Here is a 15,532-nt window from a genome sequence, read left to right as displayed (position 1 = left end):
CAGAAATGCAATTTGAGTGTAACTTTTTCTTTTTACATACATCACAAGAACATGTTAAAAACACCAAAAACACAACTTTCCTTGGAGTGGGTCTTAAACCAATAAGCTGTACTTTTTAGTAGGTTTCTTCTGCAGTGGGCAACAGACAGCAAAACATCTGTGTACATTTGTAAGCAGGTTTTTTATGGCTGCTGGTTTTGATGATTACTTCTCCTAGAAATAGAAACATCTGGTGCTGCGATTTGGTACTTTGTTTTAAGCTTCACAACAACTTTACAATATAATGTGCTTTTGGTTTAAAAGTTAGGACTCATCTGAGCTGACAAAGAGAGCTTCGTTTATTGTTTTTAACAACAAAGAGAAAAAGAGGGAACTGTTCAAGTGCACACAATGTTGCATCATGGAGCAGAAAGTAAAAAAAAAACTCTCTTGTTTAAACCTAACCTAAAGTAAACCTAACAATAACAAGAAGGAAAAACAGCTTTTTTGAGAAAGTGGATGCACTGAGGCCATGTAAAAGCCCCGAAGCTGAGCTGATAATTTAACAAAGGGTACAAGAATAGAAGTGTGAAGCTGGGCCGGAACACAGCAGGTCGCCAAAGAGAACATAAATAACAGAAATGATTGGACCGAGAGCAACTGATTGCTGTGTTAAATCAGAGATGCTCTTCTCTGTTTATACAGTGCAATCATAAAGATGAAGAAGAGCTTCAAACCTAGGAGAATCATTTTTCTGAGCCTTTTATGGCATATTGATCTCAGTTTTACTGTAGCAGATCACAGTGTAAGTCATGTTGAGGGTTACACTGAGAGCAAACACAATGCTTTTCTGATGGACAAACAAGTCATGACACAGTGTATAAGAGAGTTTGAAATAGACACCAAATGTTTCATGTCATCATGGGAGCTGATTTGATTGACATTAATGAAATGATTTGAATTAGTAATCAAATAAAAAGATTATTTCTACTCAATATTGTATCTTTTGTCTCTAGGTGAGAATACTATTGTGCTGGAAAAGCTAAGTGAAGCAGAATCCGAGGACACCCCCTACATGACAGCAGATCCAGAGGAGGCGGCTCTTGATGCATGCAGCCCCTGCAGTCTCTGCAGTTCCTGCTCCATAGCCTCCTCCATTGTGGTTCACATCTCCGATGAGGAGCGGCAAAAGTACGAGGAGGAGATTCGTAAACTGTACAAGCAGCTGGATGATAAGGTGATGAATGAATGCAGCATTGCTAATTGCACACCATGGGTGGGAAATCGTAGAAGTATACACACGTGAATACAAAAGAACATCATCAGAAATGTTTTATTCAGAGAATAATGTAGTTAAGCAACTAATGTAGCAGCTCTAGGGAAGACCCAGCTTTAAAATATCTGACTGTACAAGATCTTTGCACATATCTTGCTCTCAATTGTGTCATGTTACCAGTTCTTTCATATAAAGCATGCACAAGCAGCATGACACCAACTTTTGAACATTTTTACACATATCTTGGTGTATGGATGCAGATGCTAGGCAACACTTGTATGGGCTTAATTACCTCTGTGTAATACATTGCCAGTGTTTCTGAAGAACAACTCAGTTATGTAATTTCTAAGTTAAAGACCAACTGAAGAAAATCGTGTTTTGGTGTTTTTAACAGTTTCTCATGACATTTTTCTGATGATGGAGGACATATATAAAGAAGATTAAGCTTAAATTTACATTTTTCAAAATGTTGTGAATCAGTAGCAGGCAAAAAGTACAGTTTGAAAAAGCTTTTTTGTGATGCAGAAAATACAATGGGTTGGACATAAAACTCCCTGCTCTGCTCCGTAACAGGGGAGTCCTGCCCCCAATGTAGAGACGAATTCCTGCCGCTCTGTAGAAACTATGTCCTAAAAAATGGCTTCAATCATGCAGACAGTAGCTACAAACTATGAAACAAAAACTGAAATTTTTAATATAATGTATTTGGTTGTAATACAACATTTTAATCATGAGATGCAATTATAATAGGTTATTTCACTGTATCAGCACATTTACAACTATGCATTTGGCAGGAAAAAACCCTCATGTGTTTTCCTCTCGCTATAGGATGATGAGATCAACAACCAGAGCCAGATGGTGGAGAAGCTGAAGGAGCAGATGCTCAACCAGGAGGAGGTAAAAGATCCTGGTTTTTACATCCTTTGATTGCTTTGGTCAAACGGTTCACAGCGAGCAACAGCTACTGTGAATGGGCCAAATAAAGTGATAGTTGAATCTTAAACCATCCATGAAGAGTTTATCATCTTTCCCCTGAGATCTAAGAGTCAGGACTTGAACTGGTGCTATTTAATCATCTGAGGTTTAACATTGTAAAAAAAAAATCCTTTAGCTGCTCAAAATAAAAGCAAATAAAAACCCTTTTTGGCATTAGGCCCATATAAATCTATGCAGATGCTGTTTCCTGGCTGAATGTATTATAAATACTATAAGTTCTCCAAGCTTTGGGTCTTTCATTTAATCTTTAACTTAGCAGAGAATTTTTATTACATTTAATAACTGAGACACATCTGCTTGTGATTTATTAAACAATGTCATTATTTGTCCTTTATATATTTTTACTATTTTTTAACAAAACTAAGCCAAAGTTTGGAAGCTGTTTCTCCTAATTAAAAGCTAATTCCTCCTTATATTATTCATCTCTAATGCTTGTGTTTAGAACATTTTTTGTATTTTTCTCATTATTTTTCAAACTTTGCAGATTATTTATTTGTCTGTGAAACACATTCAGATCATCTTTAGTAGTCTGTCAGAAATCTGATGCCTGATCTTGAATATATTCAGGAGGTAGGTAAGGAGCAAGGTGTTTAGGAGCTTGTAGCTGCAAGCTTATGTCATCGCAATCATGTTGCAGTGTGGAAGTTGTTTGTGCAGATGTGTTTTGTTTAATTATCTGTCAAACATTGTATTGTATTTTCAAAAATAACACATTTTCAAAAGTCTTAATCAGTTTTAATATTGCAGACCTCATCAATGCTGCCTTGGTACTGAGGAAGATTTCTCCTGGCAACCACTTCAAATAAGCCTCACAAACACTCACATGTAACATATTTACTGAGGACAGTAAAAGTCATCATTATGCGTGTAAAAGATGATTGACTGCAGATTGCATGTGCAAATTTGAACTCATCCAGAAGGCAGCAGCATTACTCCTTTCAAAGAAAGAACATTATATCAAACCTTTAGCTTCTTTATTGTACGTGTAAGGATTTCTTTTTTTATACGTTTGATGGCCTTTGCTTGCATATTATGCGAAATTACAAAGATGTAATCAAAACTGGAGCTGCCCTAAACTGCATTTAAATCAATTACATTTAATTATACCATGGTACGGGTGAATACTCGATTCTGATTGGCCGCTGGGTGTGCATGAAGTAAGGGTTAATGGCTGACAAAGTGTTATCACTTTTTAACGCACGCCGTGGAAGCCTGGTTGGTCAGCGATATAAAGTGATATATGTTGACCTTTCCAATGGGTTGAATAAAGCATCAGTTTTGAGAGAAAGTTCACCTCTTACCGCTTGTTTTTGTCCAAATGATGAACAAAACATTTAAGCAAGGTGACTGGAACTTCTTTTTTCACCATGCGGTTATCCTGTGGGATATCACTTTTTAACGCACACCCAGCAGCCAATCAGAATCGAGTATTCACCCGGACCATGGTATAAGCGGGTTAATGGCCGACGAAGTGTGCGTTATTACTTTTTAACGTACGCCGTGGAAGCCTGAACCATCCGACGCAAAGCCTGATTCCTTCCGCGAAGTGCGTTGAAAAGTAATAACGCACACTAAGAAGGCCATTAACCCGCTTATACCATGGTCACTTACAAAAGCATATAGTCCGCGTCGCGCCGCATCACCGCTGCAGTAAAGATTCGGCGTATCAGGTTTTAATACACACCCAGCAGCCAATCAGAATCGAGTATTCACCCGGACCATGGTATAAAAAGTGATCATCCACAGTGATAATCCCACACCTAATAAATAAGTCACATATCTTAAATGTTTTGTATCACTGCGCTGGCTTCTTTAAAATAAACCTTTGCTTCATCATCTGGACAAAAACAAGTGGTAGGAGGTGAACTTTCTCTCTGATCTGATTATTTATTTAACACATTGTGACGATCAGCATATATGTTGCTTCACTTTGCTGCTGCAGTCCAGGTCGGTGCCAATGCTTCCGCTTTCAATCTTCTCGCATTCACGCGTAGCTATGCATATTTTTAAGATCATTTCCAGGCTCTACATATGCACATTGAACGCGCACTGAAAGGATGCATGGAGGAGAAATTAAGAATTCTGATTTATGTCCAGCCGGAATGACATAAAGTATAGTCTATCATGTATGGGAATAGAGCTGTGATAGAAAATACCTGGAGCAAGATTCACCAGATTCACACCGCTTAAACATTTCACATTTGCTACGAGTTAGTAGAAAAAGATAAAGGAGAAGATCCTTCCGGCTCATCCAATGTGAACACCATGATAAATGCATGTTCAGGAATAAACGTTTTTGAATCCACCTCAGATGCTAGTGTGTCTGTAGTTTCAGAGGAAAAACAGTTAAATGAAGGGATATAGCCCATAACATGCTGCAGCAATCTCTGTTTTAATACCAAGCTGTATTATAAACACAAAACATAAACATTTGACAAGTTTTTAATATTTTCAGTTCTGCTTCCATGCTGTGGCAGGGTCTGTTAACACGGGGGAGAAAATAAACAACATTTCGATCCATTTAAAGTGTGTTGTGTGAATACAATAGAAGGCTCTCCTGTCGACTGTCTCTTCCTCTACTTTGAACTGTGTTTTTCTTTCACACCGTTTAAAGCTGCGTCTCTGTATCTCCAGCTTTTAGCATCATCCAGGGGTGACAGCGAGAAGGTGCAGTACGAGCTCGGCAAGCTGCAGACAGAAAACGAATCTGCCAAGGCGGAGGTGAAGGAGGTCCTTCAGGCCCTGGAGGAGCTGGCATTAAACTATGATCAGAAGAGCCTAGAAGTTGAGGAGAAAAGTGTGCAGAACAAACTCCTGGCTGAGGAACTTGCAAAAAAGATGGTGAGTAAGATTTAGGACATTTTTTAAAAAATATACCAAGTGAGTCAATGTTGGAACAGAAATAATCAAAAGACAAAAATCTACATTTTGTGTAATGATAAAGAGCAGCAGGTCATGTTAATGCAAAATGTTCTTCCATAGGAAAATCACTGTAGTCAATGCGGTCAAAGAGGGTTTTCTAATTTATTAATTTGCCTGACAATAACAGTTTTCTTTTTTTCCATAATGCTTTGATTTATTTTATATGGAGAAATGCTGTTTAATCTTACTGTTATTTAAAGATAAAGACACAGCAGTTAAGGTGTAAATCAGCACTTAGTGCATTGTTGTATCAAGTATCATTTGTCAGCTTAAAGCAGGCCTGTTTGTCGAGCGCTTATTCTGACTCCAGGGCGCAGTAAACTCCTTGATTGATGAGTATTGCTGTTTAAAGCAAAAGTAAAATGGGCTTTAGCTTCGGCTGAAATCTTCGGCTGAAAAATGGAACAAAGAAAAAAAGCGAAGAGGTGGATGCTTATTGGCTCTTTGTCAGTATGTACAGAAAATCAACATCCCCAATCTAGATGATATATAGTTCAGTAATCTGTGGTGGGAAGTCCTGGTAGAGAAAAGTTCTCCAGATGCACATAAAAACTATATTTTTGACTTTATCTCTAAGATCAATGTGGTGTCCAGTTTCTAGTGTGAATTTAGAAAACATTAGGATAGCTACAGCAACTCCTGCAAGTCTGAAATTACACTTTAGAATCTAGTGATTACAGACAAATGTGTGTAGCTCTGTTTATAGGTTTATTCAAAACGTTTCACTTATGATTATTCTTTAACACAACTATAACTTGCTAGGACTGAAAAGACTGAACTTGATGTCGACTGGTTTAGTGTCCCACTGCGATTATGAGAAGTTACTTGGATAACCGGGTTCACTATGTAACCAATTATAATGTAGATTCTAATTTAGATATAATTTTATATGGACTCCCACAAGACTCAGTCCTTGAGCCAAAATTATTTTCAATATATATAACAGAAATGTTTTTGAGGTCAACAAAGTTGAGATTCATTATGTTTGCCAATTATACTAATATTTTTGGGTGGTTTTGGCACGGTGGCATTCCAGGATGGCACTGGGGAAGAACCTGACATACATGGATTTAACATATGATCATTAAGATATATTTGAAAACAATCTGTGTAAAATGTTTTTAACAACCCATTTTAGAAGCCTTTCCAAGGATGCACAACAGCGGCACAACAGGATAAAATGCACAAATTGGACAGCATGCACAAAACCACCTTACACTTGATTCACTGACTTGATTCCACGCATTTGCAAAATACTGTGGACGCAGACCATTAATGTAAATGCAGCTCAAATGCAAACAGACGATTCTGAGAAAATGCCCTCTTCTCCTTGAAGCTCTGACCGCTGGGCCCTGGGGACACTGATGAGAGCATCAGCCACTGCTTGTACTCAAACTTTGATCCCTTTTAGGGGGGAGTTATTGACCGCCATCAGTGCAGATACAAAGTCAAGTGAGGGCCGCAATTGCCTGAACCTCCCAGCTCAAAGCTCATGCTGGAAAAATCAGCACTCACCTCATAGTTGTCAGGTCTCCTTCAAGAGCTCCATAGAATTCAGCTGTTTGAATTTTTTTGCATGGTTAAATGTGCAAATATTTTTAAGTGCTGCTGTTTGCACCAGTTATACCTTGCACAGCTGGTCTTAGTATATAAGCTACAAATGCAGTCTATGTTCATCATTTGCATGCGCGGGCAATTTTTTAACTATTTAGTAAATCAGACTCAATGCATCCAGCTTTTCACAAATGAAAGCTGGACTCATTTAATGCAGTGGCATACATTATGGCAAACAACTATTTAGTCAGCCACCAGTTGTGCAATTTATCCCAGTTTAAAAGATTTACTAGGTGTGTGATTCTGAGATTTTTGCTCTCCATTCTTGTGATCATTCTGATCCCCACAGGGTGAGATCTTGCATGGAGCCCCAGATTGAGGGAGAATGTCAGAGGTTTTGCACGTCTTCCATCTTCTAATAATTGCTCCCGCAGTTGATTTCTTCACATCAAGCTGCTTACCTATTGCAGATTCAGTCTTCCCAGCCTCGTGCAGGTCAATAAAATTAAAGACTTCTCTCATCTTTTGAAGAGGGGGAACTTGCCTAATTTGAGGCTGACTGAATACTTTTTTTGCCCCACTGTATAAGTCTGAATTTAATTGAGGGCTTTCAGAGATAGTGGTGATTTTTTGTTTGCAGTCGAGGTTATGTCTACGCTTGGTTTGGGGTGTTGGGTTCAGCTGCCCCCTGTACATCTCAGCTCTGACTCACTGAAAATTGTCTCCTTGATCCCCAGACTGGGTTTTGTCAGCGTTCCCTCTGCTGCTGCTGCTGGCTGCTCTTGTTCACCCCAATTTAGTTTTAATTAAAACTTTGAACCTAATGGTTTTAAACGTAATTGTACACCCTCCATTTCACTACATCTGTAAACTGCCTGCAGTGTATTTTGTAAATACCTTAAATTAAAAAATGTCTGCTCATACATGTGCAAATTTTGCAGATCTGACCCAAAACATAGTTGTGGTTCAGTAAATGCATCACTTCTTTCTTTCTAGTCTTTTATTTTTATTTATCTATTCCTTTGACTTTATTATTTCCTTCATTGGCATGTTTCTTTATAACCTTGAATGACTTCGGTTATCACCCTAACAGCTTCATCAGCAACTCCTCATAAATTTTTAAAGACCAAATTCAACTCCTTTGCATTTAAAAAAAATGGAGAAACTAAACCCCCCTAAATACATCCTTCAAACAACACAGAAGCCTTCAAAAGTGCTTAACAAAATAGAAATAGACTTGAGTCAATGAAGAAATAGAGAACCTGTTTTTTCTATTGAAAGCCTCAGGGAGAAAGTCTTTAATGAGGAAGAGGAGAAAGAAGAGCAGCCTTGGGAAACAGAACAGAGGTAAACCAGTGGGAGTTCTGCTCCTAACAGCAGGTTTTATAATAGAGGCATTTATACTGGACAGAGCAAGCAACAGCTTTAGCCATGATTGGGAAAGTTAAAGGAACTCCAAAGGTTGAAGAAAATATGTACCATTTGCCTAATTATCTAATCATCTTTAATAAACAGAAATAAAAGGTTTACTGTAAAAAGTGGTAAAAAAATTGAGAAAATTTGACAGATTTTTTGTTTTGTTTTTAGTAACATGTTTTTTATGTATTTCAAAAGCAGTGCTTAAGTATCTCACAGTCACTGTCAAATTAATGTCGTCAAATTAAAAATAATATGTTTTTCAAATGTTAATATTACAGAATTCTTTAAAAAAATGTGAAACACTATGTAGATACAATAACAAACTTTTGAAAATATATTACCTTCTGTGGAAAATAAACCAGCATTATCTTTGCTGCATCAGAGGCGCTCTTAGCAATAATGGAAACCTATTTTGCTCAGACTTCCTGATCTCTTTCACATGTTTTCTCCAGCACAGATTCAGTCAGTTCTTATCTCAGCAGTATATTGGTTGGTGATTTTATGAGCTTTATGTATTGCTTCTTGGTTTTCCTGGGTGATAATGATGTTAAAGTGTTCTCTTTACAGTGAAATGCAAATAGGTAACAAAATTGAGCATTCTTTCGTGCAAGGTACTTTTCTTGAATGCAGATTTAAAGGATATACAGTTACCAGTGCCATGCTCTTCAGATCAAATGTTGGTTTTTCAGCTTTGTGAAATTTCAGCACTTGCTGATAGTGTGGGAAAGAGGTGAAGAGGCGTGTGCAAGCAGGTCGGAGTGGGTGTTGGAAGGTGTCAGGTGTGATGAGTGACAAAAAAAGTGTCATCAAGATTGAAAGATAAGGTGTAGAAGACAGCAGTGAAAGCAGCCATGTTGTGGGTTAGAGACTCAAAGCTGGCAAAGCTGAAGATGCTGAGGTTCTTTTTGAAAGAATGAATGAGATCAGGAATTAATCCATCAGAGAAACAGATCATGGCAGATGTTTTGGAGATTAAAGCAGGGAGGCAGATCAAATCAATCAGCACTTTTCATACGTAACATAGAGTAACACAAAAATTGAAATGATTTGTTGAAAGGAAAAACAGTGATGATATTGGTAAAAAAAATGAGGTTGGAGCTACCTTGAAGGAGGTCTAGAGTAAGACTACAGAGGAGGATGATGGGTATATTTAAGGAAAAAATTAGGGTGTTTGGTGTGCACGAGAAGGATGGAGGGAAGATAAAGATGAATACTTTATACTTTATAAACGTCTTTAATTGGGAGCTGGACAAGACATTTTTACTTGTTCTTCTAGCATTGCAGCAAGTAAACTATAATTTAAAGAATACATTTTGTGAAGGCTCATCCTGTACTTTATTTTATTTTATGCCTCCTTGGCACCCTGAATACCTCCCTCTTTTCCTTTCATGACTCCCCCACTTGTTTCCTCTCCTACAACAGGCTCACCTCATTGCTGTAGAGGCAGAGCTCTCTCATATCCAGGAAGTAAGTTCTCAGCAAAGGAAACGCATCATAGAAATTATAAACGGACTAATGAAGGACCTGCGAGAGTTCAGCACCATTGTTGGAAACAAGGAAATCAAGCTGGTGAGTGAAAGAGAAGCTAGAAATTAGAAATCCTGAAATCTAACCTGAGAGGTTGACACAGGAGGGGAAAAAATTGTAAATTGAAAGATACTGATATAAAACATCAGTTTTTCTCATTGTTCTTTTTCACCTTCATCTTGGAGATTGTGTGCATGGTGTATAGACATTTTTTTCTCTGAAATCTCTATGCGATCTTAGATTTGTTTTCTCGCTCCACCACCCACTTTAGTGGAGCGTGACACAATCTGCTACGATCTGCTAACTTGCTGTTAATCTAATGGTTATATGTGCAATATGCCAGAAAACTGAGCATCTCACCCTGCACCACTGTCTGAAGTGTTTCATTGCAATGCTGATCAAAAGTTGACTCCACCGATCCCCCACCTGCTCTTTTCTGTTGCACCCTTTTCATGTCCAGCCCATAGACAGAACCGGAGCGATTGAGGAAGAGTTTACAGTGGCTCGTCTCTTCATCAGCAAGATAAAATCAGAAGTGAAGTCCATGGTGAAGCGCTGTCGCCATCTGGAGAACCTCCAAGTGGAGTGTCATCGCAAAATGGAGGAGACGAGCAGGGAGCTTTCGTCATGTCACCTGCTTAACTCACAGGTAAAAGTTCTAATCATATTCATGACCAAAACGGAAAAAGACATTCAATAAATGCACAGTATTAATTATCTCTTAAACTACATCACATATAGTTCAGTTACTCATCTTATTACTAAAATCCCCAGTGTTGTTCAATGAGCCGTCACTAAAAGTGCGTGCAGCTCAATTTGGGAACCCAGCCTCTCTTTTAGAAAACCAAAGCATCTTTCATTTGTTTGTGTGGATTTTACATTTTAATGCATGGAAAATATGTTTTGCATACAATGCTGAAAGTCTTAAGCATGGCATGAATAATATTCCATCTGTGAAGGAAGTTGCCTTGGGCTATAAGATGTACATTCTACAATGTTTTGTGCGTAAGCTAAATTCAATATCAACGTTCGCTCATAAATATGCGATAATTGTTCATTCAGCTAAAAAGAACATTAACATCCAGATGACTGTTCTTCTGGGTTGAGGGCTTTGCCCGTAAACTTCCACGATTTGTGTTGTGGCTTTCAGCACGATGCAAAGATCCGCCATCTTTCCGACTACGTTCAGAACTTAGAGCTGAAGAAGAGACAGTTGGAGGACAGCTATGATTCTTTGACTGAGGAGCTGGCCAAGCTTCAGGCACAAGGTAATAATGAAGTCAAAACTAATTCACTCATTGTTTGTCAGTGGTTTGGGGGGAAAAAATAAAATTGAGGATACATTTAAAAAGTAATATCGATAAAGCAAAGAGTTCAGAGTTTAGTCAGCCTGTTGGTTGGCTGCACATATGCAAAAAAAGCTCCAAAACAAATATAGAAAGGCTCTATTCATATATTTGTGTAATTTCTTTTTATCCACCTACTTAACCTTAGATGTCTAGTTTATGTCCAGATCATATCTTCATTTTAGTCTCTGGAATCAAATAACAAATATATACATGTACATTTTGCACAAACTAGGTTTGCTTTTCAGACGTCTATAATGACCTCACGTGAATGTAAGTTTGCAATTTAACATCTGTTGTTTGTGATTTGTTTTTGTTTTTGGACACCATATGGACATTAAAACAAGTGCAAGAAATTAACAAAAGTTCTAAAAGAAAATAAATCACCTTTAAAATGTTTCTTTTGATAAGTTATTTGCAGATTGAAAACAATTTATTTTTGTTATTTTTTTGGTGCTTTTTTTGTTTAGTTGAATAAATATGTTTTAGGCTGTGTTAAAGCTGATTGCTGGCATTTGAATTGTTTCTACTTTTTCGAAACCCGGCTGGTCAGCGGCAGACATTTTTTCTGTTTTGCAGACTTTAGCTCAGCGGGTATCTATATATTAAAGTATATTGTCTTGTATATTGTTGGGGTATAAAAACAACTACGAAAAGTGCATCACATCACACGGTAATGCATAATGGGAGTCCCTGTTCTTTACAAGTGCTAGTTATGGTGAAGTTAGTTATTTCCTTCCTTGATCATTTGTGTTGTTGTGTTTTGTATTTCAGTGTGGGCTGGGTGTGTGAGAGTTGGGTCACTGTGCTGTCTTTAAATCTTATCTTTTACGGTCTATTTATTTTAGGAGGATGACATACTAAAAATTATTTAGAAAGATCAACTGAGACATGCCAGTAAATTGTCAGATTTAGCTTGTGGATTACATTTGTAAGACCTTCTAAAACTGGCAAGTAAAGCCTTATAAAGGTTTTTGATATTCTTACAAGCCTTTTAGTTTCAGAAATCTAAATTTGGACATTTGTTTTGCCCCAAACCTTAAACCTCTATAAATCAAGAAGCAGGCTACTATTAATTTATTTATGATTTTCAGCTCGATGCTCAGACTGTGGTGCTCAGTATATCCAGAGTAACACATTTAAATAGTTTTGCATCTAAGGACAGCAAAACTGTTTAAAAAAAATAATTTTAATATCATGTATTACACGACACAATCAATCTAGATACTTAAATGCATTTTTTTTAATTGACAGATTAAAAATATTCTTCTTCAAATCACATGTATTAAAAGCAGGGATAAAATTAGAAAAATGACAAATCCTGGCATTTCTGTCATTCTTCATCCTAAATCATAATAAATAGCAGACAAGGTCAAACATAAGTCTGGTTTTCTTGTGAAATAAAATCCTCTTTAAACAATTTCTGCCTCTGCAGAAACATGCAACAATAGAGAACTGTTCTTCTTTCTTAAAACTAAACTTGTTATGCCCTGGTGTGAGCTTTTTTTTAATCTTTTGGAAAGACTTTTATGTTCAGTTGAAAACAGAGCAGAAAAAAGTGGGGGATTTGACAGAACAGCTAAAAATAAAATAAAATAAAAAAGTTCACATTTAAAATATTTGCACAGTCTAATCGGCTGCAGCTCCTCGTGCTTTGACACAACTCCCAGCCTCCCAGAGGCATTTGAAGTCATTTACCCTGTGGAGTCCCTGAGAGGTAAATAACTCGTATTTCAGAGCTTGTAAGTTAATTTTGTTCCAACTCAACCAGCAAACCAGGCAGTCACAGTTTGTTATAAAGTGCCTCTGGGTGTTTTGATGCTGCCGCCTGGTGCTGGCCCCAGAACTCAAGAGACCTTGTCATCAGACAAAGGAGCAGTGAACAGGAAAAACAGATTTAGAAAATTACATAAAGATAATTTCCAGCTTAAGTTCAATCCTGCTGATCCCTGTCAACTTTAAGCTATTAATTGTGTGGAAAAAAGAAAGTCGGGTCACCTCTTTCTGTCAATAGTCGTGAAACTCTGATGTCAGCATGGCTGTTCTATTTCTCACTTTTTTTGTTTTGCTCCTTTTCAACAAAAATTTGTTTCAGACAGCTTGTCACAGGTGACCAGTGGAGAGAATCACACGTCTAACCTGAATTTCTGCGATATAAAGGTAACCATGGCAACGGAGAGTGCAATTTTTGAGTGCTTACTTTTTTTTTTTTTTTAGCACCACCTCATCGCTTGGTTAACTGCAGTTTGTTTGCCTGTCTTTGACTCCATCCAAATTAAAGGTCAAAGGGTGTACCAGAGTTTTTATGCACTGAAGGAAAAGGTTTTGGGATTAAATCTTACTTTGTAGATTTTCTTTTATTTAAAAAGATAGGATGAAATACATGTACGGTACCTTTGATCTGATTCCTTAGGAAAATTAATGTCTCTTTAATGCCAATCTAATAGGTGTGGTGAGATTGGATCAGAGTGGGAACCCTCTAAACAACAATGAAAATGGATGGAGCTTGAGGCAAAAGAGGCTGGTTCTGCTTAAATCTGGAGTGGCAAAGGCAGAACCTTGAGTATTGTGTGATGTAGGCAGAATCAGTGGCAATCTGTTAAAAACAGAGGCGGAGCCTGGGGTATCAATCTCTGACAATCTTCTGGGATGAAGACTATAGGTCTGTGTCAACTTTGAGTGATGAGGGCGGACCTGTGGTTTACATGAGTGTCATTTGCAAATACCCACAGACAAGTCGTTCCATGTAGCTTTTCTACCACCCCCTTACTGTATATGACAATTGGACTAAGTGAACTCTCCCTTCATTCGTTCCAAATAGGAAGTACTTGCTTGCTCCAAGAAGCCATAGACTTCTGTTGAGAAATAGACAGCTATTACAGTCATTCTATTTGCTCTAATACCTTTTTTAACATGTTCTTGCTAATCCCAACTTTTGTTTCATATTTTTTCTGCAGTGCAAGTTATTTAAGTAATAAAGTAGAAAATCAGATGCCTCAATGAAAGTGGGTGGTGCTGGTCCCAATGTTGACCATTCAAAATGTTTGACAGATTCAGATTCAGGCCATTTTCTTTGGGTTTCATCACACTCACTCAGGCCAGTTCTCTTATACAGTCAATGGTCCCACCATGTCTCATCAAAATGATCAAAAGCCTTCATATAGATCTTTTTTTTTTTAAATATGTTTTATCATCTTATTTCAAAAAACATCCCAAACAGTGTTTTATTCAGTTTTACAATGTGAGGCAAAATGTATTCTATGTTTTTTATTTTAATTTATTTTTTTTGCTTAGAGCTTATAGTACATAAAAGAACTAATTAGCTTTGTGTGTTTTAATCAATCTTGAAGTTGCAGCACATTTGCAAGCAAAGCCTCATTGCTGGTAATGACAATGATTGATTTGGCTGAATTGTTTTAGGACAAATGTCTACTTTACTTTGGAATTTAACACATCTTAAAGCAGCAGCTTAATAGCCTTGGTCTCTGTCAGTCAATTAATGTGCAATATCAGAGTCAACATCACAGTGTAAGTCAGGTAGTAAATGTTTTTTTCATGGGAAATGCTGTTTCCTCTTGTTATTTCACCACTTTGCTCCTTCTTTGTTCACACCTCACGCCTCTTGCTTGGCTCTCTGTTGTTATCCGCTCAAGATTTGTCATCTCTTTTTTTTCTTGTTGCTGGTACCTCAGAGGGCTCTGGACCAGCAGATGGAATCACACCATGAAGCTCAACGCAAGCAGCTCAGTCGCCTGAGAGATGAAATTAGTGAAAAACAGAAGATCATCAAGGAGTTGACTGAGTTAGTGCTTCTTTTTAGCTCTTCAGTTTGTTTATTAATAAACCCAAACTCCAGTTTATATATTTAAAACCCGCAGTAACAAAATAACTGTATAAAAAATATCAAAAATTAATTTAAAAAAAACAAAAAAATTTGTGTGAATTGTATTTAAAGCTGTAAGTTCAATTCTTCTTTCATTAGTTCTTATATTTTACTATTTTGCTCGACAACAAAATTTAACTTCCTTGTCATCTGTGGTGTTCCTGTGTCCTTTCTGCTTTTCACCCAACAGTTTCTTATTGTCTGGAGTGGAGGCAGGCCACTTAGAAATCCGGCTGATTTACTGCAGTGACGTGCGGTTTATCATTGTCGTCCTGAAATAAAGGCCTTTCCTGGAAAAGTCATCATCTGGATGACAGCGTATATTGCTTCAGGACTTGTATATTGTTCATCATGAATCATGCGTTCACAGACACTCTTGTTACCAGTGTTTCTGTGCACTAATAGAACAACATATAATCATGATGTTGGCCCCCCTGAGTGTTTTTTATGTGTGGCTGACATCTTGTAGGGGGAAAAAAAAGTTGAAATTTAACTATCTCAATTAAAAATGTTAATATACTGTTAGGGGTTTTATTTCAGAAACATATTTGGTTTAGTTTTATTTGTATTTTTCTTTTAAATCTAGAGGAAACATCTAAAAGTTCAACGGTTTGCAGCTAAAATAGCTGT

General features: G+C 37.3%; 1 protein-coding gene across 1 annotated transcript in view; it reads left to right on the top strand.

Annotated features, from left to right (window-relative positions):
• Nucleotides 1–15,532, top strand: part of LOC101162282 (kinesin heavy chain) — a 77,367-nt gene that overhangs the window by 38,762 nt on the left and 23,073 nt on the right. The window contains exons 12-19 of the mRNA XM_023954895.1: nt 996–1,216; nt 2,084–2,152; nt 4,886–5,092; nt 9,569–9,715; nt 10,134–10,322; nt 10,824–10,941; nt 13,115–13,179; nt 14,712–14,821. Of these exons, the coding sequence (XP_023810663.1) occupies nt 996–1,216; nt 2,084–2,152; nt 4,886–5,092; nt 9,569–9,715; nt 10,134–10,322; nt 10,824–10,941; nt 13,115–13,179; nt 14,712–14,821 (1,126 nt within the window). The remainder of the gene's footprint in view (nt 1–995; nt 1,217–2,083; nt 2,153–4,885; nt 5,093–9,568; nt 9,716–10,133; nt 10,323–10,823; nt 10,942–13,114; nt 13,180–14,711; nt 14,822–15,532) is intronic.

This window comes from Oryzias latipes, chromosome 5, assembly GCF_002234675.1.
Source record: "Oryzias latipes chromosome 5, ASM223467v1".
Classification (NCBI taxonomy): domain Eukaryota; kingdom Metazoa; phylum Chordata; class Actinopteri; order Beloniformes; family Adrianichthyidae; genus Oryzias; species Oryzias latipes.
This window is presented reverse-complemented; position numbering and strand designations above follow the sequence as displayed.